The 27108-nt window shown below is 38.3% G+C and overlaps 1 protein-coding gene across 3 annotated transcripts; it reads right to left on the minus strand.

The window, feature by feature from the left end:
* Positions 1-1728: 1728 nt before the first annotated feature.
* slc5a5 (solute carrier family 5 member 5) lies at positions 1729-16331 on the minus strand. Of its 3 annotated transcripts, none has more exons than XM_071485983.1 (17): positions 16191-16331; positions 13972-14404; positions 13097-13162; positions 12835-12886; positions 11075-11142; positions 9754-9908; positions 9212-9352; positions 7420-7549; positions 6937-7025; positions 6277-6389; positions 5971-6041; positions 5497-5583; positions 3970-4172; positions 3461-3558; positions 3076-3161; positions 2521-2613; positions 1729-2053 (listed from the first exon to the last, which is right to left on the minus strand). In XM_071485983.1, the coding sequence occupies exons 2-17, from the start codon at positions 14335-14337 to the stop codon at positions 1937-1939; spliced, it is 1935 nt and encodes a 644-aa protein (XP_071342084.1). In that variant the 5' UTR covers positions 14338-14404; positions 16191-16331; the 3' UTR covers positions 1729-1936. The 3 variants fall into 3 exon arrangements, with proteins under 3 accessions (XP_071342084.1, XP_071342086.1, XP_071342085.1); XM_071485984.1 differs by having other exon boundaries at positions 1889-2053; positions 2502-2613; XM_071485985.1 differs by lacking the exon at positions 2521-2613.
* Between the last annotated feature and the right edge of the window lie 10777 nt (positions 16332-27108).

Consider the following 27108-nt stretch of genomic DNA (forward strand, 5'->3'; position numbering starts at 1 on the left):
TATATTCATAATGAAGGTGCCAAGAGACAACTAGGACTATGATGTCTCTCATTTGCATAAGTGTATGAAGTTGGTTCATTAAGTTACAGTCGAAGAACATAATTTATTCGTTAATTACTTTTCGTTAATTTCTTTACCCTGTTATTCCTATTCAGGTTGACAGGTGGCTGCAGCGTATCCAAGTATGCACTGTGCACAAAACAGGGAAACATCCTGGACCTTGTTCCAGTCTTAGAACAAACACAGACAGCCAACACGTTCACATTCAGAGCTTAAAATGCTGGCATGAAAGTGAAGCACATTATACATTTAATGCAGCATTAACAAGACATTTTCTTATGAATGACATGGATAATGGAAAATGGATATTTAATATTTTGGAGAAAACCCCCCTCATTTAAAATCCACATGTGAACTGCCTGACTTAGACTGGGGAAGAAAGACAGAGCTTCTGAGGTAAATCAGCAGTAAGTGAGGAAAACATGCAAAAGTCCTTGCAGAAATGTAATCCCACGTAGGACCTTACAGTGGGTCAAGCTGACATGACACATTAACAGGAAATTATTTTTGATCCAGTATATTACTGATATTAACCACCAATTTCCAGTACACTGGAAATTGTAATCATTTAAATAGGTTGTCACAGACCGAGAAAGTTGTAACATAGATTTTATTTATTATTGTTATAAAGTTGTGCAACAAGCATGTACTCTATAACCCGCTTAAAATACAGGAAGGCGTTTCTCTTATATTTTATGCTGCAACTCGGAATACTGCTAATTATACTGGGAAGTGTACCATAGTTAAAGCCAGTCTATGCAACAGACTGTTTAAATCATGTGATAAATTATGGGATCATGATAACGTTAAAGTGTAACGGTAACACATGTAGAGAAAAATCACAAGGTCACTTCACTAAGCAGCAAAACCCCTGAGGCTACTGAACTGAGCAGGAGTGTTGTATTGCTCATAAATTCAACTTTTCATTTGTGAGAGGATGATTGTGGTAATTCTTATTTCAAAAGTTGCCAAGTCTCGCTTTAATGTTCATATCCACAAATCTTCCATTGAAGCCAGAGTCAATCAGTGGATTGACGGTAAAATGTGAACAGTGGCAAACAGGGCCAAGGGAACATTTATGTTTTTTTAATTCTCATTGTCTTTCATGTTTCTTCCCTTCCTTTGCATCCGCTCCTGGAAGCAGAGGGGGTTGTTCACATATGATGTTGCTATTTGTGGTGAACTGTGGTGAACTTATTCTGTAGACATGAATGCTGTTACCTGCTGCTTATTTCTGTGTGACTACACTACAGGTTTTGACTGTGTGGCCTGGGTGAGCAGTGCCCTCTCACCTAGTGTGTCTAAAAACCCTTTTATAGCTTTATTATGTTTTAATGTGGAAAGCCATAACTGGCTAGGAGATCTCCCATTTATAGGTGTTGTGCTAGCAAATATTTCTACCTGAGTCACAAAGAGGGCTCAAAGAGGATGCTTTAGATTAATTTCATTAACAAATATGATGTAAAAATATGATCCCAGAGTGGAGAACAAGGAAAGACGACACATGCACAGACCAGACTCACTTTAACCTCAGGCTGCCTGTCACATATCTATAAACATCAGCCGAACAGGAACAGGTGTGCATTGGCGCAAATATTGAACATACCAGAATGATTGTCCTGATGAAAGAACCTTTCATCATTAAAGGAATTCAAATAATACCTGAGGGTATTTGAATACAGCCCATATGTTCCTTAGCACAATAATAAAGGGCCTCTTTATTCAGCCACGTGTTAAAACATACATTATGAAGATAGCTCCAAATGTGGGGCAGAAGTAAAGTGTTGAATTGAACAAAAAAAAAATAGACAAGTACTATAAATGATTACAAGAGAGGAGTTTCCACTGTCATTGGTGTTCTTCAGTTGTCCAGCATCTACACTCTGAGCGGGGACTGAATATTCTCATCCTCTGTCAGCTGTTTTTCATTCTCATCATCTTTGTGCAGGTTCCTCAAAGGCATAAGCTGTGGTTTAACTTTCACCTTGTCTCTCTGCAAAAAAAGAGGAAAATTATATTTTCCAGATGATAAATAAAAAAAAAAAAAAAAAAGGATGGACACAGAGGTGCTCTGACACACACGTACTGCACAGTAACAAACATCCCTTGCACATACATCTGTTTATGCATTTTGATTTTGAAATATGAATCCTCAACACATTCCTGATTTCACACTGTCAGACGTAGACTATACTTATAAATATATGCTTTCCTATTAAAGCTTTTACACTGTGGAGGTAACAGACAGACTTGGATGTGAGGTTACGCTGTAAGAGTTGTTTTTTATGTCATGCTACATACATACATCTGCAGTACATTGCATTATATTCATAATGAAGGTGCCAAGAGACAACTAGGACTATGATGTCTCTCATTTGCATAAGTGTATGAAGTTGGTTCATTAAGTTACAGTCGAAGAACATAATTTATTCGTTAATTACTTTTCGTTAATTTCTTTACCCTGTTATTCCTATTCAGGTTGACAGGTGGCTGCAGCGTATCCAAGCATGCACTGTGCACAAAACAGGGAAGCATCCTGGACCTTGTTCCAGTCTTAGAACAAACACAGACAGCCAACACGTTCACATTCAGAGCTTAAAATGCTGGCATGAAAGTGAAGCACATTATACATTTAATGCAGCATTAACAAGACATTTTCTTATGAATGACATGGATAATGGAAAATGGATATTTAATATTTTGGAGAAAACCCCCCTCATTTAAAATCCACATGTGAACTGCCTGACTTAGACTGGGGAAGAAAGACAGAGCTTCTGAGGTAAATCAGCAGTAAGTGAGGAAAACACGCAAAACTCCTTGCAGAAATGTAATCCCACGTAGGACCTTATTTCCATAAGGAAACAAACCCAAGATAATAAAAAGACAAATTAAAGAAATACATTTTTCAGTTCATCCATTTATCCTACTTCCTCCCAAGTACCAATAAACACAATAAACATTCAGAAACACAAATTTAACAAAACATAAGTTCATAGCTTTTAATATGGCACTTACCCTGCGCTCTGATGGGACCTCCACTTGCTTCCTGCTCAGGTCCCACCACAATAAACCCTCTTTAATATGATTCCTCTTTGTTGGCCCTGTGTGTAGAGAGAAACAACACAACCTGTTCATTTGAAATACATTGTAATGCAATTTCATCATCACTAATGGCTCCAGAATTGAATCACAATTCTCAAGTATAGGCTCAATGAAAATAGAACTGTACAAATTTTAATTGGATGGCAGGTATATTGTACTGGCATCTCAGTGTAGTTAGAAGTAGTAGTATGACTACAATTCAAGCTGCAGTTAAGAATATGTCATCGTGAATGAGCAGTTTTCACTTCAACCAAACACAAGTGTAGCTCAGCTTACTCATTAATCTTGATCTTCTTACCTGTTGCATAACTCACTATCAGCCCAGCTAGTACAACTGAACTAGATGCCATGGCACCAAAGTAGAGGTAGGACATGGAGTAGAAGTTCTGCAGGCCCCTAGTTTTGGAAAAGTAAAGAAAATACCTTAGCATTTTTAAAAGTCATTTTCATATTTCTGTAGTTCTTTGGTTCATCTATCATCAATCAAGTGACCAACCTACTATACACTACTATATAAAAATAAAAGTCAACTAAAGACAACAAAACCAAGCTAAGACTGTATTATACTCAATTAAACTCAACAACCAGACTAAATAACACACAAATGCTCCAATACACCACACCATTTTAAATGGCACCACACTGACTGAGGAATCGATCCCATTTTTAATTTTTATTCTTCTAGCACAAACTGGGATGATCAGAACTGGTCTCCTTCAATAAATACCTACAGTATAAACCAGTCTAAGCCACAGGAGCGAACAAAAGCACAGTTCTGTGCCAGTGGAAGCTGCTGAACTCACTGACCCCTGGTTATTGGGGTGAAGCGGGGAGGAGATGGAGTGCTGTTCCTCATTAGGGCTGCTGTTCAGAGTGATGTTGCCAGGTTCACACTCGCCTGCGTAGCTGGGCAAGACACCCATCGTCTCCTCACTGGGTGGGTAAAGAGTCGAACCGACAGCCAGCCACATAGAGACACAAAAGCCCACTAATGTTCCTGCATATGCCCCCTGAAGCACAGATAAAGACAATGAAATGGTTAAAAGAATAACATAGTGTCAGGGCCCTGACAATCCACACCAATCAGCCATCAACTAAGACGTTGTTGAGCGAACATGAGTTGGTTTTCCCGGCATTAAGTGATGTGTAAAGGCTCCATAAATAGAAACATTTCTTAAAGTAAATTGTTCTAAAAGAAATTAGACTAGAGTTGATGCAAAATGAGACACAACGTTTGAAGTTAAGTTCTTATAAAATGTTCCAACTTTCTATCAAAATAAAAAAAAAAGAAAAAAACTTTGTGTCATAAAAAATTATCTTTGTTCTACTGTAGTCTTGCACCTAACATAAAATCACAGTCAGCGAAAGCAGTCATAAAGTTCTTGGTGATAACACAGACCACTCAGGAAAGACTGACTGGTTAACAGGACAAAACAAAGGTGCTGAGTCAAAGGTGTGGGGGCTCATGTTTGTTAAGTGTGACATTCCTGCTGATCTGCCCCATCATGCACTCAGTGTTCTGAAGGTTGTCTCAAGGAAGTGTTAAGTTAATGATTTTAAATGGTTGTATTTGCATTTAGACAGTGACCTCCTCATATCAGGAAGTGATATTAACAAATAAAGAGGCTACAAACTCAACAGACAATAGTGTGACTATCAGGAAAAGTACTAAACTTTCCTAATACTGGCAATGGCGTGATCTTCTAACACAAGGTCCACATGATCGAATGAGGAAGAAATTTTACAGAAATGTTCACAATGACACCACGGTATAACTGGAATAACACAAAGTGGAGGAATTCAAGTGAGTATATTTAAATGAATCTAACGTCTAAAAAAATCAGCAACTAATTTGTAGTTTAAGTCCAATTTTTTTTATTTTTTTTTTATTTTCAACAAAATCAACGTTTGTAGCCGTTTATTGCAGCTATGTAGCCCGTGGCCATAACAGAGGGAGGGTAGAGACTTGTTGAGTTGGAATTAAATCTGAAGATCTGAAAGCAAGATCCAACGCAATTTTACTTTTTTTTTACATCAACCACTAAAGATAAGACTCATCCAATCCAGAGTGATAATAAGAGATAGATACTATTGTAATACATGGTTGGATGAATCTTTATATGCATTTGTTGGGAAGTCTTACTCATGCAAGAGGTTTAGTTTCAAGGAAAATATCCAACCTTTCCACCAAGTAATTCAGTTTTCATTGTTGTTTATTGTTTCTTATTTTCAAAAAGACTGCACCCCAAAGCAAATGCTAAGAATTTAAGGTGTATACACTGTGAACAGTTCTAATGTGTTCATCTGGAAAACTGGATCACCACTTCCACTCACCACCCTGTTTGTTGCTGGAAAAAACATCCCCAAAATGAATACGCCCAGCAATGGACCGCTGACTACTCCCATGACAGTGAATGATCCCTGAGGAGAGAGGACAAAGGAAGTGCTGGGAAAGCATTCAAACACTCTGCTTAGATACAAGATTACTTCTTAAATCTTGTAGTGCCGTTCAGTCTGCACTACTGCTCATTAGCCCATTATATCTACAAAACCTTGCTTTTGGATATCTTTAATTCATCTGGTATAATTTTTGATGTGATGAAAATTAAATAAAGACCCAGTTTGTATGATGCTTTCTTAACAACCAACAAAACTCCATTATTCCATTCATTATTCAATATTTCATAATTTCCTAAGCTACTTTCAGGATTGCGTTCCTTTTAAAGCTCTTGTAATGCCGCATTTTTTGACTGGGGGTTGCATGATAGATTAAATGTTATATAATATGGTAGTATTTAGGTTTTACACCTGCAGAACTCCCAAGTCCAGGAGGGAGGAGAGAGCAGCTACGGTGATACAACCAACTCCATACAGGAAAGCTTAAAGACAAAGAGAAAAGAGTGAACATTGTGGTAATGAAGTAGCACTGTGCAAAATACAAGCTTTAGCATTCACCTGGGACCCAAAATACTGGAAGTGGTTTTAGCTACTAGGAGGTGAATTATGAAATATGATGAGGTGACAGTAAGATAACAAAGCTGGTGCCAGTGTAAGTGGCAGTTTTCTGCCTTATGTCATGATGACGAAAGTGGTTTCAAGAATAAATCAACCTACACAGTCCTTTCGAAACAAGGATCAGTTTCTTCTGGGTCATGTGAACCAGATGAGGTAGCAGCAGATCATCCATGGTTACTGCAGCCATGGCGTTGATACTTGTGGATGCTGTGCTGTAAAAAGACATTTACCACTTTTACCAGTAATCTGGCTGTGCAGCTGTGGTCAGTGCTCAGAAATCCCATCCGGTACAGAATATAGATGCAGTGATGGATGGGACACCTGAGGCCCAGAGTGTTACAGACTTTCTTTAGGTTGGTTCAAATAAACTGGCAGTAATACACAGTATCCAAATGGAAAAAGTGGATAATTGTGTGGTAAAAACATCCCTACACCAAGGTACAGAGCTTCATTTTCTAATGTTAACTTTGTTCAAAATGAACAAGTAAAGAAAAAAAAGGGCGATTGTTTACAACATGAACTATGTTCCCAAGTGTCACAGTGGTCTCTGCCTCATGGGAACTTGTTTCCCAAGACTGTGAAAGTGATTGACAATATTAGTCTGTGGAGCTGTTGACAAATATGAAGAAACATGCCACCCAGAGTAACACTGTCTATAGACAACAGTGGAGCAATGGAGATTTGTTGAAAGAAAAATACAGCAAATCACCATCTAGTCACACAATGGGGTTACGTTTATAGAAACTAAGATTCAAATACCTCAGAGTCCCGCTGTATGCGCAGGCAAGGAAAAGACCTGGAAAGCCTGGGAGACCTCTGAATATGTCCAGCACAAAGTATGGCATATACTTCATCAGACCAGTCAGAGAAGTAGAAAAGTGAATATCAGTGTTAGAAAGATTTATAATGATAATTTCTGTTGCTCTTCATTGAAAAAAAACTAAATAAGGAATTTGATCTCTTGATCAAAGTCCTTGTCACCAATAAAATATAACTATTTTTATCCTGTTTACATCTGTAATCGCATCAAAGCGACAGCTTGGTAAAGAGCCATCTGAAATGTGAAGTAACACTCTAATTTAAAGTCAGAAATTTATTAAACAATATTACTTAACTGTAACATCAATACATTATATCAATAATCAAAATGGCTTTCAAACTCTGCAGCAGTTGGACCTCACACTGTGTCGCCTGCTACCCATGGATCAATATGAATATTTTTTTCAGGAGTGTCATGATTACCAGATCAGGAGCAGATATTTCTCCAGACTTCAGTGGATCGCAGTTGATGTAATATGCAAACATGACAATACCGCAGGTTGCTGCACTGCTCACAATGAAGCATAGACCCACTTGGTTCACAAACAGGGCCCTACAATCAAAAGCAAATATAATTTTAGTGAGTTTACCGCTGGTGTTTTGCATTTCCACTATTTACACAGTTACCTGGGAAAAGTACAACTTCAGATTTGCCTGACGATGGGTCTGTAATCATAAAATCAGTTCAAGCAGTTTGGTGAAGAGCTGACACATCGTTAGATACTTATTGATGCCTTGAAAAACCTTGACAGTCAACATAAGGAGTTGTCAGCATCACCAGGGAGATATTTGATGTCCATAAATTCCTCTTAACATTTGTTCATAGTCAAAATGGAGGGTGGCATGACTTAAACTCCAACCATGTCCTTCCTCTAAAGTCAGCAGTGAATAAACATTCATAGAAGGTGAATATCAACACTGAATCCAAGATATCAAATGTCTGATGACTCACTGCAGCACAAATGTGACCTGATAGTATAAAAAGTCTCGTTGTCTAATGACAGTTAGACAATGAGGCTACAATTACCTAATGTGGAACAAAGCAATAATATTATATTTCACTTTGTGAGTGACATTCTTCTGAATTCAAAGCAGACAGTCTGCACATGCCGTTGGCGGAAAGATAAATTAATAATGTCAACTGAAAACAAAGAAGATGTTGATACCTGTGTAATTAAACAAGCAATCTTCTATCCAAACACAGTGATAGGGAAAAGAGCATGTCTCTTATAGTTTTTGGAAGGAATACTGTTGCTCTCTAGACATGTGTCCGGATTATTGTGTGTTTAGTCCAATACTACCTGTCAGAGTAGAGGGTTACGCCTAAGATGCAGCTTGTGTCCAGTAATTTTGTATTATAAATATGTTCGAATATATCAGCATCTATTATATCAGAATCCTGCTGTGAAACAATGGGACGATAGCATGACATCCGACTTCACTGGTATTTGCAAAGGCAGCAAAACATATCCCATAAAACCATGTAAGAGAGGCAATGCGTTTTAATGTTACATTCATGATGTATAAGCAACTCCAGCTGGATTGCATGCCAGATGGTCAGATAGCATCAGAAACCCCCTCTTGCAACACCTTTCCGTCGTCAAATGGGCAGGGTCCAACCATTTCTGTAACTTTCTGAAACTGACAATCAGACTTCACACTGTTTGCAGCACATTTCAACCGTACAACCATGTGTAACACTATGAATGTCTCCCTGGAGAGGTTGTCTGAAAATCTGTGCCGTTAACAACATTTTTTAACATTAGTGTATCTCACCTGCAAGAATGTCTACACCCATGCTTGTGGCTTGATGGTTAATTTTGCTTATTTGTGTCTTAGTCATTTTAATTTTGATATTTGTTTGTTTGGGGCTGTGCTTGCTTGATAGATAGGTCTCACAGCCTGTTATTTCACTTGTGATCAGCCAAAAACCAAGCCTCAAAATGTCTAAACAGAAAGGTGTTCTCCACACATCTTTTAGTGACAGGCAGCTGATGGTGCCTCTTAGATCTGGGACAGCAAACTTAAAATGTCCCTTTTTAAATGACTCCACAGATTCTAGATTTATATTTTTCTGCAGTTTGTTAAATAAATGCAGTCAATGACAGTTTTGGAAGTAGCTGTTCAAATGTCTAAACCTGGTCTACTACACCTGGTGTAGTAGATCTTAAAGTGCTAGAACTTTAATATAAATGACAAACAAATCTCCTCTCACCACTGGGCGTCTCTCTCCGTTCTGCAGGAGATGTACCGTTGCACTTGAGCTTGGTTTACGCTGTACATGGACAGCCAAACAAATGCACCCCCGACGGAGAGGCTCCAGAAGGTATACCGCCGCCGCGGGTCAACATCAAAACTGGTGGAAAACAATATGGAACAAATCAGTGACACTCCACTTTTTACTGCTTCTTTCCAGGGAAACACCAGCAATTTACATATAAACTTTAGAAACCAGTTCCAGGACCAGTACTACTGAAATCAAGTTAACCTTGAGTTTAGATTATTTTTGTCTGTTTCATTGGACAAGAATTAAATTTTATGCTCAACTAAATGTATAGTGTAATTTTATGCAGTAAGTGAACCCAGAAGCAACCATTAGCATACTCTGAAATAATGTCAATCAAAGGGTTCTTGATATTACTGTGGAGGAACTGTAGTCAGGCTGTGACAACATTATAAGACTTGAGCATCTTTTTGTGCTCATACAAAAATGTGTGGTTATCATATATCTATGCGTTGAAATCAAAATGCTGTTACTCATTAAAATTAATGCGTGATCCATTCTTGGCGATCTCCAGCACCAATGAAGGACTGCCAACCAGGACGGTGCCTTGGATGAAAATGGCCACAAAGCCAGACAACATGACGATGATCTGGAACACATCAGTCCAGATCACAGCTTTCATGCCACCCTGTTACAAACACATGATGGAAGAGACAGACAGGGAGACAGAAAGATGCTTAGGCAAATGCAAGACAACTACTGAGACTAAAACCAAAATAAGGCCATGATGTATGACTTCTTTTGCTATGAGACGAGATGTACTGCCAACATGGAAATCTGGTGTTAAGGAAAATTCACATTTCATATATTTGGAATGGTTCAATTAAAATCTGGAGGGTTTCCTATATTAAATTTGGTACATTTAACCAGGTGAGACTAAAGGCAACTATAAATATGGCTTTTCCACAAGAAACATAGCACAGTTGATAACTAGTGAAGCTGCATTTGTATTGTCATGAAGTTACTGTGATAAAACTAGTAATGAGTGCAATAAAACTATGACTTGCTGCCAGGAAGAAACTAAAAACCAAAATAATTAATGTTGATTTTATTCATTTATCATATAACAAAAACAGGGTTGAACATGTGGGAAACACAACCAGGAACTTAGACAATCTGACCAAGAGTGAGGGAGACACAGAGGCCAAAAACACAAGGAAGGTAAAGGTAACAGGGCACAGGTGAAGCTAGTTGGGGCAGGTAATCAAGCAGGTGGGAAACAAACAAGGGTGGGAAAAAAAAAACCACGGACACAACAGTATGAATTTCAAATAAAACAGGAAATGATAAGTTAAAGGTTACCACAGAAACATAATCTGAGTAATATCATAATGTCAGCTCTCTGAGAGCGCTCAAGAAACAACACCAAAACCCCAGGCCGAAATAATACATGGACACAAGTTAAGGTTTATGAGAGACCAACCTAAAAATTTGATAAGATTTAGTGCTCTCAGTCGTCTTGGCAACAACAAAATTTGATTATCTTCCTGGGAGGAAGCCAAGTGAGACAAGTAAACATCAACCACCACATCCAACTGTGGCATTACTAGACGTCTATCAGTGTAACAATGATGAAACTCTGCTAGACTCACGTAGTGGACACAGTAACCCTGACATTACTGCTGGCATACACTGCTAAATCTTCACTGGCTAGAGTGAACATTCATCTGTGAGACGTGCTGCACCCTGACAATATGCAATTCTACATGAACACAGGAGTCTTGACAGAAGCCAGTTAATGAAGTTAATATTGTTCATGCTGTCTGGAATAGATGGAGGAAAATATGCTCTTACCACTGTGGTGTACAGGGTGCAAATGATCCCAGTAGAAAGCAAAGACACCCAGATATTGAGTCCAGTAGCTGAAATACAAAAAAAAAAAAAAAAAGAATTACGAAAAGAAACATTTTTCTTACAGTGTTTATTCACATGGACTCTCCCTTTAATTAAACACTGACAGTGACACTAATCTCTGTTTGCTTTGGTCCTCCCTGCAGAGGTCCTAAAAACCCGTAGATGAAAAGTGAACTGTAGTTTGCAAAGCCTGTATGGTTTATGGTGATCATTTAGACATATGTTATACAATGTAATAATCTTTGCTGTTGCATACTTAAGGTGTTAAAGTAACAAACATATATACAGACGCAATTTGTAAAAATATATTTTTATATATATTACCCCAGTCAGCATTAACCTTGAGCACAACATAATCGTGAATAAAGTATATCTTGTGTCCTGCGTCTATCTTGTGTGACAATCAATACAGTACAATAAAAATACAGTCCAGTTAAAATACAATACAGTAACAACAACAACTGCGGAAAGAACACCACAGGTAGCATAAAAGGATATGACATTTACACTGTCCAAATGTAGAGCACATGTAGTGCGAGGTGGCATGGTAAAGGGCAGGATCCTGAATCGCTCCATCTTTGACTTGGGGAAGATCTCTCCCATCTTCCACAGCTCATAATGGGAGGGGTTTTCCAGGATGGGATTTCTTCCCTCATCTTCCTCTCCACCACTGCTTCCAGACTGTCCAGTTTTAGTCCAACAACAGAGCTGGCCTTTCTCACCAGCTTGTTAACTCTGTTGGTCTCTTGAGCCTCCGAAGAGAGAACAGTCTGCTCTGTCCTTCTCCATACAGGGCCTCACTGTTGTCCATCCACTCCAGTTAATTCACCATCACTATTTATTTTTTATTTACTATCTTTTGGGTGCTTCTCAGCACCAGCTCCTTGGTGTTACTGATGTTCATGTGGAGGTGGTCATACCCACACCATGCCACAGAGGAAGAGCAAATTTGTTGCAGCACACCTTGTCCAGTACTTACCTGTTTTCCTGTAAATCCCTTGTGCATAGGTAAAAAAAAATATTCTATACTGCACTTGAGGACACAAAACTAAACGAATGTCATGAGAAAGGTGGTCTGTGCCAGTCACAATGAACAACGAATACTGAGGCTAATATTGATATTTGAGAGTTTAAAAATAGGATTACATGTGAAAGAATGTGACCAACATATCTACTAAATGGTGGATTTTATGGTTGAAAAATAAACTTGTTAATGCCTTCTGGTAAACTATGTAATGGTAACAATATTTCTATATTACCTCAAACATATATTTCTGTAATTTTGATCATTTTTCTTGAATGTTTCTTAAATGTTCATTCTCACTGTTTTGAGATGAATCAGTATTTAAATAGAATAAATATTTCTTTAGTTCATATTTCCCTTCAGTTCACTTCACACATCCTGTTCTCAGCAAAAGGTTAATTCTTTTGTTACCTTGGTACTAGCGTTGATACTGACAAGAAGAAAATCTAATGATAAAGGGCTTTTTATTTCCTTGTGTTCAGATCTTGGTGTTGGGTGTACAAATGGAAGAAATATTTGAGTAAACCCACTGATAAAGTTGTGAATTCATGGAGTAAAGCATGTTTCTTTTGTGAGTGATGGATGAAACATCAAAGAATTGTGGGAATTATAATCATAATGCCAGATGAATGACAAGATCCCATTAGACAGCAGGGCATCAGGTGATCTCTCTTACCTTGGTTGAGGATCAAGGCTGGTGCATAGATGACAATCCCTGTGTAAAGCAGCTGAGAAAAGGGAAAGAACAAGGAAATCAAGGACAAACTGCAGGGGGTAAAAAGTTCAACTCATTTTTTGTGCTAATTAAAGAACTGGCTGCCTGGAGTCTGAGTCTGAGCCCTAGAAATTATTTGCATTAGAGAAGTTGTGAAAACGAAAACGAAAACTTTGAACTCAACAATATTGAGTAACAGGGAACACAGCAACGTCTGTCTTACCGTCGCCACAAGAAACTGGACACTCCCCAGCAGCTGCATCCCTCTGCCAAATCTCATCTTCAGATACTGTGACAGGCAGACGGCTGGAGTTATAACACATCAGAGAATCTCTGCACACATCCCTCATCCCTCCTCACCTCTTATATTCACCTCATTTGATGACCCACAGGTGCATTTCAACATTTTGTCAGAGACATCCTGGTCCTATTTCTACACTATAATTGGTTAGAAATAGCCTACCTACTCTTACGGTGTCTCTTTTCATACTTAATTATTTTATGTTAGTTTGTTTAAACTCTCAAATCAGCCCATTCTCTCTTCTTTAATTCTGCTGGTGTGGTCCAAAAATCTACAACCACTGCCTTCAAAAACAAATAAAAATGTTCCTGTTCCTCTGAAAATTCTACAGACTGAAATCGTTTGAACTTTGCAAACAGTTCACATAAAACTGAAATGTAACTTGTTCAGGATTATCAGATTCTGACTAAATAAAAATGGTGGTTGACTTTCACCGACTACATTGTAAAATAATAACAAACTGCAGCCAACAACATATTTTTTTTTTAGTATTAATATGTCATTTTGACAAATATTTGCCAAATTTGTAGCCCTTCCTTATAAACATTTGATTAAAAAAAACTATATCAATTAGTAAGCTTTAAAAGCTGTATACTAAATTCACGATCATTGACTAATAATGTTGTCATCTCAAAAGAAAGTGAAAATATTTCTTCTTAATCATTTGAGCTATTAAACATCAATGAGAAAACACACCACAAGAAATAATTACATCCATACTTTCTCTGACTTTCTGTCATATTCAGTCACTTTGTTTACATTATGCTCCACGATAATAACTGGAAGCTCATTAAGACCTGATTGGTGCTGGTGATTCCCAGTCGAAAGAAAACTGGCAGGAAGATGTAAGCTGTCAGCAGGGAGTTGATGCTTTGTCCGAGGCACATGTAGAGGAATTTAAAGCCATAGCGGGAAGCCTCAGAGGGAACACCCAGAACCTGAACTGCTGACATAAAACTGGCACAGAGCGACAGCCCGACGGGCACGGCTGGCATGCTCCGACCACCGGTGAAGAAGTCATCAACACTAGCGTTGCCTGGCCTCTTCTTCAGGGCCTGGAAGAGTCCTATGGCCATAGAGACCAACAACATGGTGGCAAAGACAGCGTAGTCAGCCAGGACGAAGCCTGATCTGGATGGTTCACTGGCAGACTGCTCTTCCATTATTTTTACTTTGATGCCCTTCGTCTCGGAGTATCGGTGTATAGGTGAATTCAGATGTTTGGTGGATCTATCAGAGTGAATTACAGTCAATTAATGACCATACGATTGATGGAGACACATGACACAAGCATATACATACTGTAGGCGATAACTGTAATGTTCACTTTCAAAAAGAATGTTATGATATAACTGAATGTTCACTTGTTACACAATTTAATTTCCCCAGAGAATTGAACTCTTGGATAAGTCGATTAGACAATGTCTGGGAAGACATTGTAACAGTTTTCTAGATCTGCTGAGTGCATTTCCTTTGTCATAAAACATTAGCAAAGCCATTATTTTTTGTTTGTTTGTTTCTTTCCTCTTTTTTATTGCTTTTGATATGGCATTGCTACATTTTTGTGCCCATCAATATGATACATGATACAAATAAAACAGACATATAAACACTGTTTTAGACCTTTAAAAGTGTCTAGTCTTGGTTTCCTGTAAACACTGACACACAGAGTTTCTCACCAAAATGCATTTAGTGTCACACTGAAGTCTAACACACAGTCTAACAAATGCTTTTCTTTCCTCACAAAACATCTACAAAGTTTATTTCAAAATGTTTTAATGGCTGTCAACAACGCAGTCTTATTCTTCCCTGCCTTTGCTGGTGCAGTGGTTTTGTTTCTCAGTTTGTGCCATAGTGTGAAACTGGCTGCAGTATTGCGTCTCTTCCATTTTGGCGTGCCTTCAAATAAAAGGTTGACCTGCTCATAAAAACACTGTCAGTTAGTGATACAAGGGTCAAAAGCTTTGCAGGCAACCTTTAACTTTACTCTGCACAGAAGCTGCTGATGAGAACGACTCGATAACGTCCTGGGTCCTGTATGTAGGAAACATACACTAGGAAGTGAACAACTAAATCTACAGGAAACTATAGATTATTACTGAAAAATGTTGACATGCCACAAACCTTAGGGTAATGTTTAACATTTACATTAAAATTGTTGCTTCCTGTCACGAAGAAAATAGTTCTTTTCTTAGTAAAATAACAGCACTGGTTTCTTATTCAAAAAACAATACAGTAACCTATGATCAGGTTTAGTACCAAAGCTTCATACAGTCTGACATACTCACACCACTGCGAAAGACTTGAGCAGCGAATGGATGAACACACAAAGCATTTGACTCTGACACTGCAGGTCAGGGTTCAAGTTTCATCTCCTTCCAACAACCAAAGGGAAACAATGCTATCAGCCATGTGCAGTTAATGCTTACTTTTAACCAAACCCATTATCTTTCCCTAAACTTAATTGTAGTCACTAATTCTTCCTTGACTACAACTTATTACAACTTATTACTTGTATTACTTATTATACCGCGCTTTCCTGATTTGTTTTCACCAATTTCTGCACCAGACCAGAAAGATGCTCATATTGGTTGTTGACAGACAATTCATATTTAGTTATAAGTTCTTGTTTAGTAATGACAAAACACTACCCTAAATTAATTTACAGTACACAATAACTCCTGGTAGTTTTAGGGGATCATTGAATTGAATATTTATTAAAAAAAAAAAATTCTGATTGAAACTTTTGCCCACACTATGCTTGTGGATTAGCTGCATCTTGTTTTTTTTTTTTTTGTTTGTTTGTTTGTTTGTTTTTGTCCCTTTTTGCCTTTGTATTCCCTTGATTTTGCAAAAATCACAAAGTGGGATATTGCTACAACAAAAGTAAGGCTGAATTGAAGTATGTCCTCTCCTGCCACACTATTTTTCATTTAAGTAAAGTGAGTTATATATATATATATATATATATATATATATATATCAGTAAATTACAAAAAAAAATGCAAAGACTCACCACTAGTGCTCCATTCAGTCCAGTCACTTGTGAGGAAAATGTGCTGACTCCCGTCCTCGCTCCTCAGCAGCTGCTTCGCCTCCTCCACACACCTTCTTAAATGCAGCGTTCACATGTGCAGGACGCTCCGTCAACTTTCCCATGAAGAACATAACCCCCCCCCCCCTCCCGCGGGAACAGCACTCAGGTATGTGCGGGGGGGGGGGGGGGGCAGGTAGGTTGCTCAGTCAGAAGTTTGCAGTGCGTGACAACAAAGAGGAGGATGGTCAGTGTTGAGGAGTGCTGGGAGAATGAAAGTAGTTCACTTTCTGTACCGCATGATCCGTGTGTGTGTGTGTGGAGAATAAAGACGAGTTGAGACAAGTGTACAGCAAGGCAACATCTAACATTTTCACTACTGACCTATTGATAAAGTTTTCTTCCCCCCTCTCTCATTTTTTTAGTGCACACATATCCCATATATGGGTGTGCAGTATGGACATAGACATGTAACAAGTTCAATTCAATTTCAATTCAATTTTATTTGTATAGCGCCGAATCATAACATACATTATCTGGAGGCACTTTACAGGGCAAGGTCAAGACCTTACTTTGTTACAGAGAAAAATCCAACAGTTCCCACACAGAGAAAGCGCTTGGCGACAGGGGGGAAGGAAAAACTCCCCTTTAACAGGAAGAAACCTCCAACAGAACCGGGCTCAGGGTGGGCGGCCGTCTGCCTCGACCGGTTGGAACAAGTGATGATATTAGCTTACAAAACACAGTATAAGGCACAGACAGGCAATAAAGAGAAACCAACAACAGCAACAAAGAGAAAGAAGAACAAACTTCTGTTTGGGTTTAGATACATTTCAGAGGAGTGTTGCAGGATGATGTTGTTACATACGGCTAAACCATTTGCAAAAACAACAACAACAAATCGTGATTATTTTGTCATATATTGTAATTGTGATATGAGTCATGATTATAGTGGGAATGGTCATTTTTGCTTTTCACTTTCACTGGAAAATAAATGAATAAAAATGGTTTTGTGATTGTTGCTGGGGCCTGTACCAAATAAGCATGTTCCTCACAGCTGGAGAATACGGCGTGTAGGCCGGGCATCTCTGTAGCAACACAGTGCTTCATTTATGGTATGTTGTGACACAATTAACCTTATTCAAAAAAAATTGCAGCTCCGGTGATTTGGATCTTGCACTTTTGCCATATTGCGATTTCAATAATATTTTAATTAATTATTCAGCCCTAATTATACATAAAATATATAATAACACATCTACGCGAACGCACTTCTTTCCAATTGCCGGTATGTTTAATGTGTATACTTGTGGCATGAGCTCACTGGCAGCAGAATAGAGCTGAGAATTGTTGAATATATTTTATTGAATTATTCAAGTTGTTCTTTTTGTAAAGCTGATTGTTTGTCTGTTGATATCTGTTGTGTTGGTAGATCTAACCATTGTGAGCTGTTGACCCACTTCAGTAGCATTGTTTTCCTGGCGATAGTTACTGCTACAAGTACAGGTATTGGGATTTTTTTTTTTTGAGCCTGAGTTGAGTATGTCCAGGTTGCTGACTGAGCACAGACAGGGACAATGGAATGCAACAGCTGAGCAGTAGGGACACTGTTGTGGTTACCTCCTCCTTGAAATGTTGCATTGGTGGTCAGAGCCAGAGTGCATGGAGGATGTCTTCAGTTGTGTAAAATAAGTGCATATGTCTGATTCAGTTATTCACATTACGTGCGTCATATGTGTGTTCTTTGAATGATCTTATATTGTATTAGCCTTGTGTTAGTATTTTTGTGGACATGCTGAAGATGAGGTCTTTTCCCCATTTGTTTATTGGAATATGAGGTTCATGTCATATCAGGTTCTTTGTCATTGGAGGATATAAGTTTATGCAGTTTTGAGAGGGGTTTGTTTGTTAGTGGTGGTAATTCTACCTTTATTCGACAATTTTTTAAAAGCGTCAGAAAATATAGAAAAACCATCCATCACAATTTTTCTGAGCCTATAATAACAACTTCAAATGTCATGTTTTTTCTGATCAAATAATAAAAACTTAAAGATACTCATTTTACTATCATAGACTATCTAAGAGAACATCTAAATATTCACTTTTGAGAGCCTCGTACAAGGTTTAAGTAATTTGGCAGTTCATCGGTTGTAGTTTAATTTTCTCTCCGTCAACTAATCAATCAGCTAATCACTTCAGCTCTATGTAGCCTACATGATGTTCAGAATATGACTAGAGTACGTGGAATAACTCATCTCATACTCATCGTAGTGCTTTGCAGTATTAATGTATATCATGTTCTGTTTGAGAATTGTTAAGAGTTTGTTACTCACCTTTTGATATGGAAAAAGTAAAAATATCATAAGTTAATTTCTATCCATCCATTCTCTACTGTTAGTTTAAACATCTCGGTCCCCACCAACGCTTTCCAGTTACTCCTGGGGCACCCCAAAGCTTTCCCAGGCCAGATGAGAAGTTCTGGGTCTATCCCAGGGGCCTCAACAGGATTCTTTATAATTAATAACTTGTACAATGTATATGCATACACATAATAGGAAAAGGGAAAAAAAAACAAAACATTAATTCAATTCAATTCAATTTTATTTGTATAGCGCCAAATCATAATATACATTATCTCAAGGCACTTTACAGGGTAAGGTCAAGACCTTACTTTGTTACAGAGAAAAACCCAACAGTTCCCACAAAGAGCAAGCGCTTGGCGACAGGGGGGAGGAAAAACTCCCTTTTAACAGGAAGAAACCTCCAACAGAACCAGGCTCAGGGTGGGCGGCCGTCTGCCTCGACCGGTTGGGTTTAGGAGAAGATAGAAAGAGGGGGAGGGGGAGGAGAGGGGAGAGAAGAGAGAGAGAGAGAGAGAGAGACCAGGAACAGCTGTGTAGGTAATGGTGTTATCAATAATAATGATGACAGGTAACAGTGGTTAATAGTAAAGATGAGTAGTGGTGGATCTGGATCCTGCTGCTCCAGAGGCAGAGATACCTGCAGAATGAGGACAGAGAGAGGGAGAGAGAGGAGAAGCACAAACTACTTGAAAGAAACTGTGGGAACTGTCAACAAAAATGGAGGAGAACAAAATGACAGGAGCACCTCAACATGTTAAATGAAAACCCTTTGATTTGCAAATGTGGCATCAAATTTGCTGGGCAGATCGGTTTCTCAGACTCCTCGTGTTTTAGTTTCAGCAGTTCACTCACTGAATCCTCGCGCATTCATAAAGCCTGATCTACTGTCATTATTTAAATGTAATGACTTTGTTTTCAGAGATAAAATAACTAACAATGGTTCACATATGTCTTCAAACATGTCAAATCTTCCCACCAACCAGCACCTTTTCAGTTTTACTGTAGTTTGCAGCAATTTGCTCAACAGAGTAGTTGTCTTTCATCTTAAGACGATTGTCTTATCTCAAGTCTACTACTTGTGCTCTTGACCCCCATGGTCTTTTATTGTGTGTCAGCAGAGCTGTTGCATATGAATAACTTCTCACTACAGACTGGCTGTTTCCCTGTTTTCCCTGCTTTCAAAACTGCTTTTGTACAACCTTCTCTGAAGAAACACACTCTAGATATCAGACAATTTGATAACTTTAGGCCAAATTCCGACTCAGTGTTTATCAGGAAAATACTTGAAAATATTGCTCTATCTTCAGCTATAAGACTTTACTGACTCTCTTCAAAGTGGTAAACAAGTGGGAAAATATTTCTTCTTCTTCTTTTACTTCCTAATCTTAGTGTTGCATTCGATACTCCTCCCACCCTGGACACAAACTCTTTGAGACACTCCCCTCTGGCAGGAGGCTGCGGTCCTTCAGGACCAAAACCTCTCGCCACAAAAATAGCTTCTTCCCATCTGCTATTAGCCTCATCAACAAGGCTAGAGAGCCCCACTGTTGCTGATCAATTGCACCAATCACCAGAAAAAATTCCTTGTATGTGAAAACATACTTGGAAATAAAACTGATTCTGATTCTGATCCTGATTCTGATACAGTGAATTATAATTTTCTTCTAGAGAGATCAGAAACCTGGGTAGATTAAGTTTATCCTCAAAACACTCCCTGCATCACTCACTGTTGCTCATTTAGCTTATTGTTTTATGCCAGTGTTGATAATTGAAGGTGACTCATGTCCCTGTATTAAGATGTAGCAGTGCTTTTCTTCTCCCATCTGGATTCTGGCAGCTGTACAAGCTCTTTCACTCACAAACATGGCATCTGTTTCCATTGATATACAGATGGCACATAACTCTATATGTCTCTACTTCACCTGAAGATCTGGGGCCTTTCCTTAAAGTCCAGTTAAGATTTCCTTAAAATAAAAACAGTTGCACAAAACACCCTTAAGTCACCCTTAATGTTCACTCAAGTATTTAAGGTTTTCTCCTTATCTTTGTCTTATACTTAAGGAATCACTTAAAGGCACTTAAGACCTCTCACGTGGGCCTGCGCCACTGCACTAAATGTATTGTATGAACAACCAGAGTCACACAAGGTCACTTTCCTTGTTTGAAAATGGGTCAAGGGTCAAGCTGAAATTAATATATAATTCAACAACAGCTGTGTGGTAATGATGGCTGAGAGTTCACAGCCCACCTCGGCCACAGGGAGAGTGAGTTGCACTCTGAGAAATCCAAAATTATATAAAAAAAAATTATAGTTTGGATTTTAGTCAGTAGACTATCGCGGAACCTTGTGATTTGTATGCAAGCTATGTAAGCTACAGTAAGCCCATCCTACCATTCCAGTACTAGCAAACATCTTTGTGCTGGTTTGCTCTCTTACGGACATAATGCACAGAACTAAGTATTTGAATGGTTCTATTTTTTTATTTAATTTTTTTTTATTAAGAAATATTCCAAAGTATTATTTGGCCAATTCTGTCAGCATTATTATTATTATTATGTACTGAATTATCTGCATTGTTCCTTGCCTCAGTAACAGTAACTTCCTTCATTCCAGCAAGGAAACAGCCTGACATACAACCCCTCATAAAATGGCAAAGATCCCAGTATTGCTGTGTCATAATACAACTGGCAGCACAAGCGGTTACACTAAGATATCAAAAGAAGTAAATCATACAACTGAAATAAAGTGAAATCCAATAAAGAAATATATATTTAGAAATGAAGCTTAAAGATTAAAGAGTATGCCGACTGTAGTAATTTCAAAATCAAGAGGTTTTTGCTTGTTAAAGTTTATAAGATGAGATTTTAGTGATTAAAAAAAGGAGTTTGTTGGCATCAGTGTCTCTATGAGAATGATCCAAAGCACTTTGACTGTAAAACCCCTGTTATCTATAGTCTATATGCTGGACCTTGAGACAGGAACAAGAGAATTATATGGGCTCTATTACTGTGCACACATCTGTTACATAAAATGAATGGGAAACAAGTGGCTGAGGGGGATTATTGGAGTTCTACATTTTTAACACAAAAAAAGAGATGAGCACAGACAAGAAAAATGATGCATTTTCCTGAAACATAAAATATTATACAGATGCTGCCTCTATATATATATATACCATATATGTGTATGTATATATATATGTATATGTGTATATATATATATATATATATATATATATATATATATATATATATATATATATATATATATGTTGACTTGTCATGTTGTAATTGAAGCTGTTTTTCACTGTTGTACAGTTATAAAGCACTGTGATCCAGTTCATTCAGTAAAACATACAGAATCCATGGGCATGAAACAAAAATAGCCCCCAGAGGACCGTCTTAAAAGTGGGTGGAAAATTTTAAACTAAATTCAAGTTTTAACAGGCTACTAACATAAATAATGTAGAATTTCCCTGATTGGACCATCCAGTCTGGTTGACTGGGTCATATGACCTGCAAGTTCAGGTCAAATAAAAATCCCCAACGATCCCATTTCCTTGTAGATACATTGTTGACTGTTGGGCTTCACTTCCCTTTCCTCTCGGGCTGTTAACCACCACAACAACCCACACATACCAATTGCAATTGTCTCAAAGGTTAGCAGTCTCTAAAATACCACTATTGCAAAATATCAAACATTCTTGTAAGACAACATACATTTCCTAGAAAGCTGTTTAATTAAAGGTTATGTCCTGAGATCATTTTGACTCCAACTGACCTGCTGGAGGTGCCAGAGAAAAACTCAACTTCAAGGGAGCATCTATACCACCTTTATTAGTAATCTTATGGTAATCTGCTCTGTTAGATTTTTGACATTATGCACAAGTAGAAATTTGGTCCTCTCAGTGGTGCTGGGTGCCTTCTATTTCCATATCATGTTTTTAACATCTTAAATTTGTGAATTTAACCTCAATTTTTAGTCAACTAGTAGCATGGCTCTAGGGATGTGGCAGAGTGTCTGTCAGTCACTTGGCTGATTGGTCAGTCAGTCCACCAGGACTAAAATATTAACTACTCAACAGCTACTGGATCGATTGCTATGAAATTCAGCACAGATATCCATGGTGCCCAAGGGGTGCATTGTAATGGTGATCCTCTAACTTTAAATAGTAACACCACCATGAAGTTGATACTTGTGGTTGTAAGTGAAATGTCTCACCATGGCATGAAATCTGGTATTGGTATTCACATTCCCTTCAGGATCCTAATAACTATTTCTAATAACTGATTATGAAGAACTTTCAACCCCCTAATTTTTCATCTCAAAACGTTAATTTGGTTTATGAATAAATATCAGCAAAACTAACAACATTCACATCAGCTGTACATTGTGTTTGGTGCTAATTATCGAATGTTAACATGTTCAACGTGCTAAATCAAGGTGGTGAACATGGTAAAAATTACACCTGCCAAACATCAGCTTGTTAGCATTACTATGCCAACATTCCCATTTAGATCAAAGCACCAAGCATCCTGGATCATATTTCACTGTGTCACTGTTACCTTTAGCAACAAGTTGGCAGTAGATCACATTATGAATGCAAAGGTTTCTCCTTTGCATCAACTTCGGGATCATTCTATGTCGATTTTTAGCTTTAACTGGACAAGCGGTGGTTGCATTGCAAGTAGGACAGTGCAGAGCATACAGATGGCCAGTGAGTAGTGGCTAATGCAGGAGAAGATGGGTTTGTATGGCTGTTTTAGGTGGTTACTTAGTCAGCTAGTTTTGTTTTGTCTTATTTTGTTGTATCTGTTTTCTCTACATATTTTACCTGAACTACAACTACAACAGCCACCTCTAGAGAATGACTGTGGGGTGGTGTCACTTTAATATGCTTACCCAAAAGAAAAAAAGAAAAAGAAGAAAAACAGAAACATGGTAAGAATTGGTAAGAACTAAATAGTAGGCTAACATGGATTACAACAGAGTATTAGCAATTTCAGGAACATATAATGCAGTTTAAACCAGGTGGTTTACTTACAGCTTTAAGAGGAAACTGATAAAAACCCTGCTGCTGAACAGGGAAACCACAGCTGTCAGCTGGTTCTCTTTTCCTGTAATGTGAGATGAGTTGATTTCTGCACAGAACCACATTTGCTTTTTCTAGAGAACAACTTTAATGTGCATCATAGATGGTCATGATGAAACTAAAAAAGTTGTAGGATCAGGAGCAGTAGGTAGTTTGCAATCACACATCCAGTCTCTACAGTTCCAGCAAAAATACCTGCAGAAAGTAACAGCAGGAGAGAGGAGAGAGACGAGAAAGCACAAAACTAAAGAAAGAGAAGAGAGAGAGAGAGAAGACCAGAGGAGGGGGAGGGGGGGGGGGGGGGGGGAGAGAGAGAGAGAGAGAGAGAGAGAGCAAGACAGCCTGGTCATGTGCTTGAGGAAATGAACAGACTTCGAGTGATGCAGTGGTCAATGCCACACCCCCACCTTGCTCAGTTAATCCAGCATTAGTGTCATCAGGTGGGGAAGGTTCATTAAGTGGTAAGATGATATTTGGTGAAAGCCATGTTTCACATGGACCAATCATGTCTCGATTATGCTGAAGAATCGAGTCATTTATCAGTAATGCTTTAGTAGATAATATTCTGATGTTTATAAATCCAAAGTTGAGGGACTTGTTGAGGCTGGAGTTGTCAGTAGGGGGCTGTTCTGTAACTGGTCTGCTACTTGTAGATGAAGTATTGCTATGGATAAGTTATTTTATATTTTTAGTGGAAAAAGGCCTGAGAATGAGATGATGTGGAGACACAACTGTGATTCTGTTCTGAGGAAATGCATCAGCTGCTTTGTAAGACTTTGTAAGACACTCCTACTAGTGGTGGGAATGGTGATAAAAGCATGGTGAGTTGCATGTTTAGGAAACTTGTGAGTAATGCAGCGGAGGAGGGAGTCTCGATGTTGTCAGTCTGGCTAGTGATAGTGTGATAGTCTGCTCTCTGAGAATTTTCCTGACTAGACCTAATTTCTAGACTAAACCTAGCAGGCTCTCTAATCACCTATATGCAATGTTGAGGAAAGTGATAAAAAAACAAAAAAAACAAGCAAAACTTCAGTGGGTTCCACCCTGGCCCATGCCCCATCCCTCCACAAAGTTTGGTGCGAATCGGTTCAGTTTAATCCTGTTGACAAACAGACGGGTGAAAACATAACCAGAAACTGGTATGACAGCCAAAGTCGAAACTCAAAGTAGAAAATTGGTGGAATACAGTTATGCAGAGCCTATATTGTCTAAGATAACTATTAGCTCAATCAGATTCCACAGCGTTGACAAGTGGCACAATATACTGCACAGAGGCCACTGTAACAAGCACACACTTTTCGTATTAAAGAACTGGCACATGTAGCTTTGAGTCCAGCTTCAGGTGCAACCTCTTTAACAACTGGAGCTAGAAGGTTTCATCCAGATTTTGAATTGGATGATTTAGAGGACTCATTTTGCTGTAAGAAATTACCCAAATATTTATGGCCTCACAACATCAGAGCCCCATTCATTGTTATAGAGCACCACACATTTTCAGGTTCTCCCTCTGGTTTCTAACTTTAGAGGATAGAGCTGCATGTTCACAAATATTGACCAAGCTGCTCCAGGGCACATGAATAAGAAATATGAACTCTTATAAAGGGCTGGGCTCACCTTTAAATGCACAGTCCATGATTATAATACAGTGTTTCCATCCTCAAAGCATCTGATGCAGAAAGATAACAGACTAAAATTATAAATGTTGAAGTCATTATAGAAGCCTACATATGTATATATATAGGATATATATATAGGATTACACTGGATTTTATGAATATGAGCAAAGCTCAATTGAAAGTATCTAATCAATACATTATGACTTATAAATAATATATAGTCATGTGAGAACAAACCAAGGAAATTCGGTCTGATTTAACAACAAAACAAACACGACTTGAGGAAATATAATGAAATAAGCTACTCACTCAAAGTACTCAGGAACGAAGGTGAAATGATGGAGGGAAGCAACTCAGCTGAAGGGCAAACAAAGAATGAGCTCCGGACACAGAGTAAGAACATTCAAGACGCCTGTGTGAGCTGCCCAGTCAGCACACCTGTGCCTGCCTCCTGCTGCTCTTCAGCCCGGCAGTCATGTGACGCCACTTCCCACAGTATGCGCTATTTCAGGAAACAAAATGCAGTAAACCAATTTACATTTTCATTTTCACACACAACGTTGCATCTTCAAAGGCTTCACCTGCTCTACAGTGGACAGTATTCAAATACAATAAGCAAACAGCGCCCTCACTGCATTCATTTACATTTACATGTCGCTCCGCGCTTTTGGGGTCAAAATTGAAAATGCACTCTGTCAGTCCTGTCATCAAGGCAGGTCACCAGTCAAACATGTCACTTGTCACTTGGAAAACTGGAGATTTTGAACATCCCGTCAATTCATTTTAATGGGAAAAAATTGAAGAAAAATATTGAATATTTTGGAAAGCATACATCTGATGATGCCCTAATTGAGCAGTTTGAATAGAAGTTTGAATAGAGTTTTCATATTGAAGCGGCTAGAAAGAGTTACAAATAAAAAAACAGGGGAATAACAGAGAATCTTTGAACCTGAGAAGAGCATATATTAATTCATTAATAAATTAATTATTAACAATATTATTATAACTATATAATAATGAATTAATATACAGTTATCATATTCATTAATAATATAATAACATTCATGTAATACATGAATATATGAGTCCATATGAATTCATTCACTGAGTCATTTCTTTATTTATCTTTTTATTTATTTCCATTTAAATGTTCAATATGTCCAGTAATATATTCTCAAAGTTTACGTGCAGCATTGTGTAATGTAGCCCTTCATGTTATAAAAAGAAGTGAATAATGTGTTAAATTCTCTGTGTTGTTGAAATTGAACGAAATAACGTGAAACACAACTGCTTATTCTGCTATTGATTTCATTTGGGACTTTTTGCAATGAATGGAATGACATTAGACGTAGTGTTGCACAGGAGACCGCCGGAGTCTCTCCCGGGGGAGGGGGAGAGAAGCTGGGCAGGGGCCCTGAGGGAGAGAGGGAGATGTCCGGACAAGGCTCGGTCCAACATGGACCAAAACACAGCACGGACGGTTCAGAAGCAACTCGGAAATTAAAGGCAATATATAAACAGACAAAGTGATGTTCAAGACTGCATATTGCTAGCAGAGCCATTATCTGGCCTAAAGTGCGGCCGTGACCGGTTCTGAATTCAGCCGCTCCCCCTCTTCCTGGTACTGCGTTCACCCCTGGTATAAACCCTGACAGTTAGAAGACAGTTATTCGAAGTGAATTTTTTTTTTTTTTTTTAAATGTCAGTTCTCAATAGGCTTGTTCTCTGTACTGTGCACTGCCTGTGCAGTCTGTGGGATGAAAACTGATGCTGTTGGTTTTTGTAGCATCTGCTCTCTAAATCAGGAAATTGAACTTCCTGTCAACAC

This window comes from Trachinotus anak, unplaced genomic scaffold (assembly GCF_046630095.1).
Source record: "Trachinotus anak isolate AG129_WGS33_773 ecotype Australia unplaced genomic scaffold, CSIRO_AGI_Tana_v1 ptg000010l, whole genome shotgun sequence".
Lineage (NCBI taxonomy): Eukaryota > Metazoa > Chordata > Actinopteri > Carangiformes > Carangidae > Trachinotus > Trachinotus anak.

What these genes read in the sequence shown, in the direction of transcription:
- slc5a5 (XM_071485983.1), bottom strand. Translation starts at nt 14,337, where the DNA reads ATGGAAGAGCAGTCTGCCAGTGAACCATCCAGATCAGGCTTCGTCCTG. An exon ending in ACGGAGAGAGACGCCCAGTG is followed by an intron (nt 7,550 to 9,211) that starts GTGAGAGGAGAT and finishes TTTTGATTGTAG; the next exon opens with GGCCCTGTTTGTGAACCAAG. An exon ending in TTCCAGCAACAAACAGGGTG is followed by an intron (nt 4,173 to 5,496) that starts GTGAGTGGAAGT and finishes TCTGTGCTTCAG; the next exon opens with GGGGCATATGCAGGAACATT.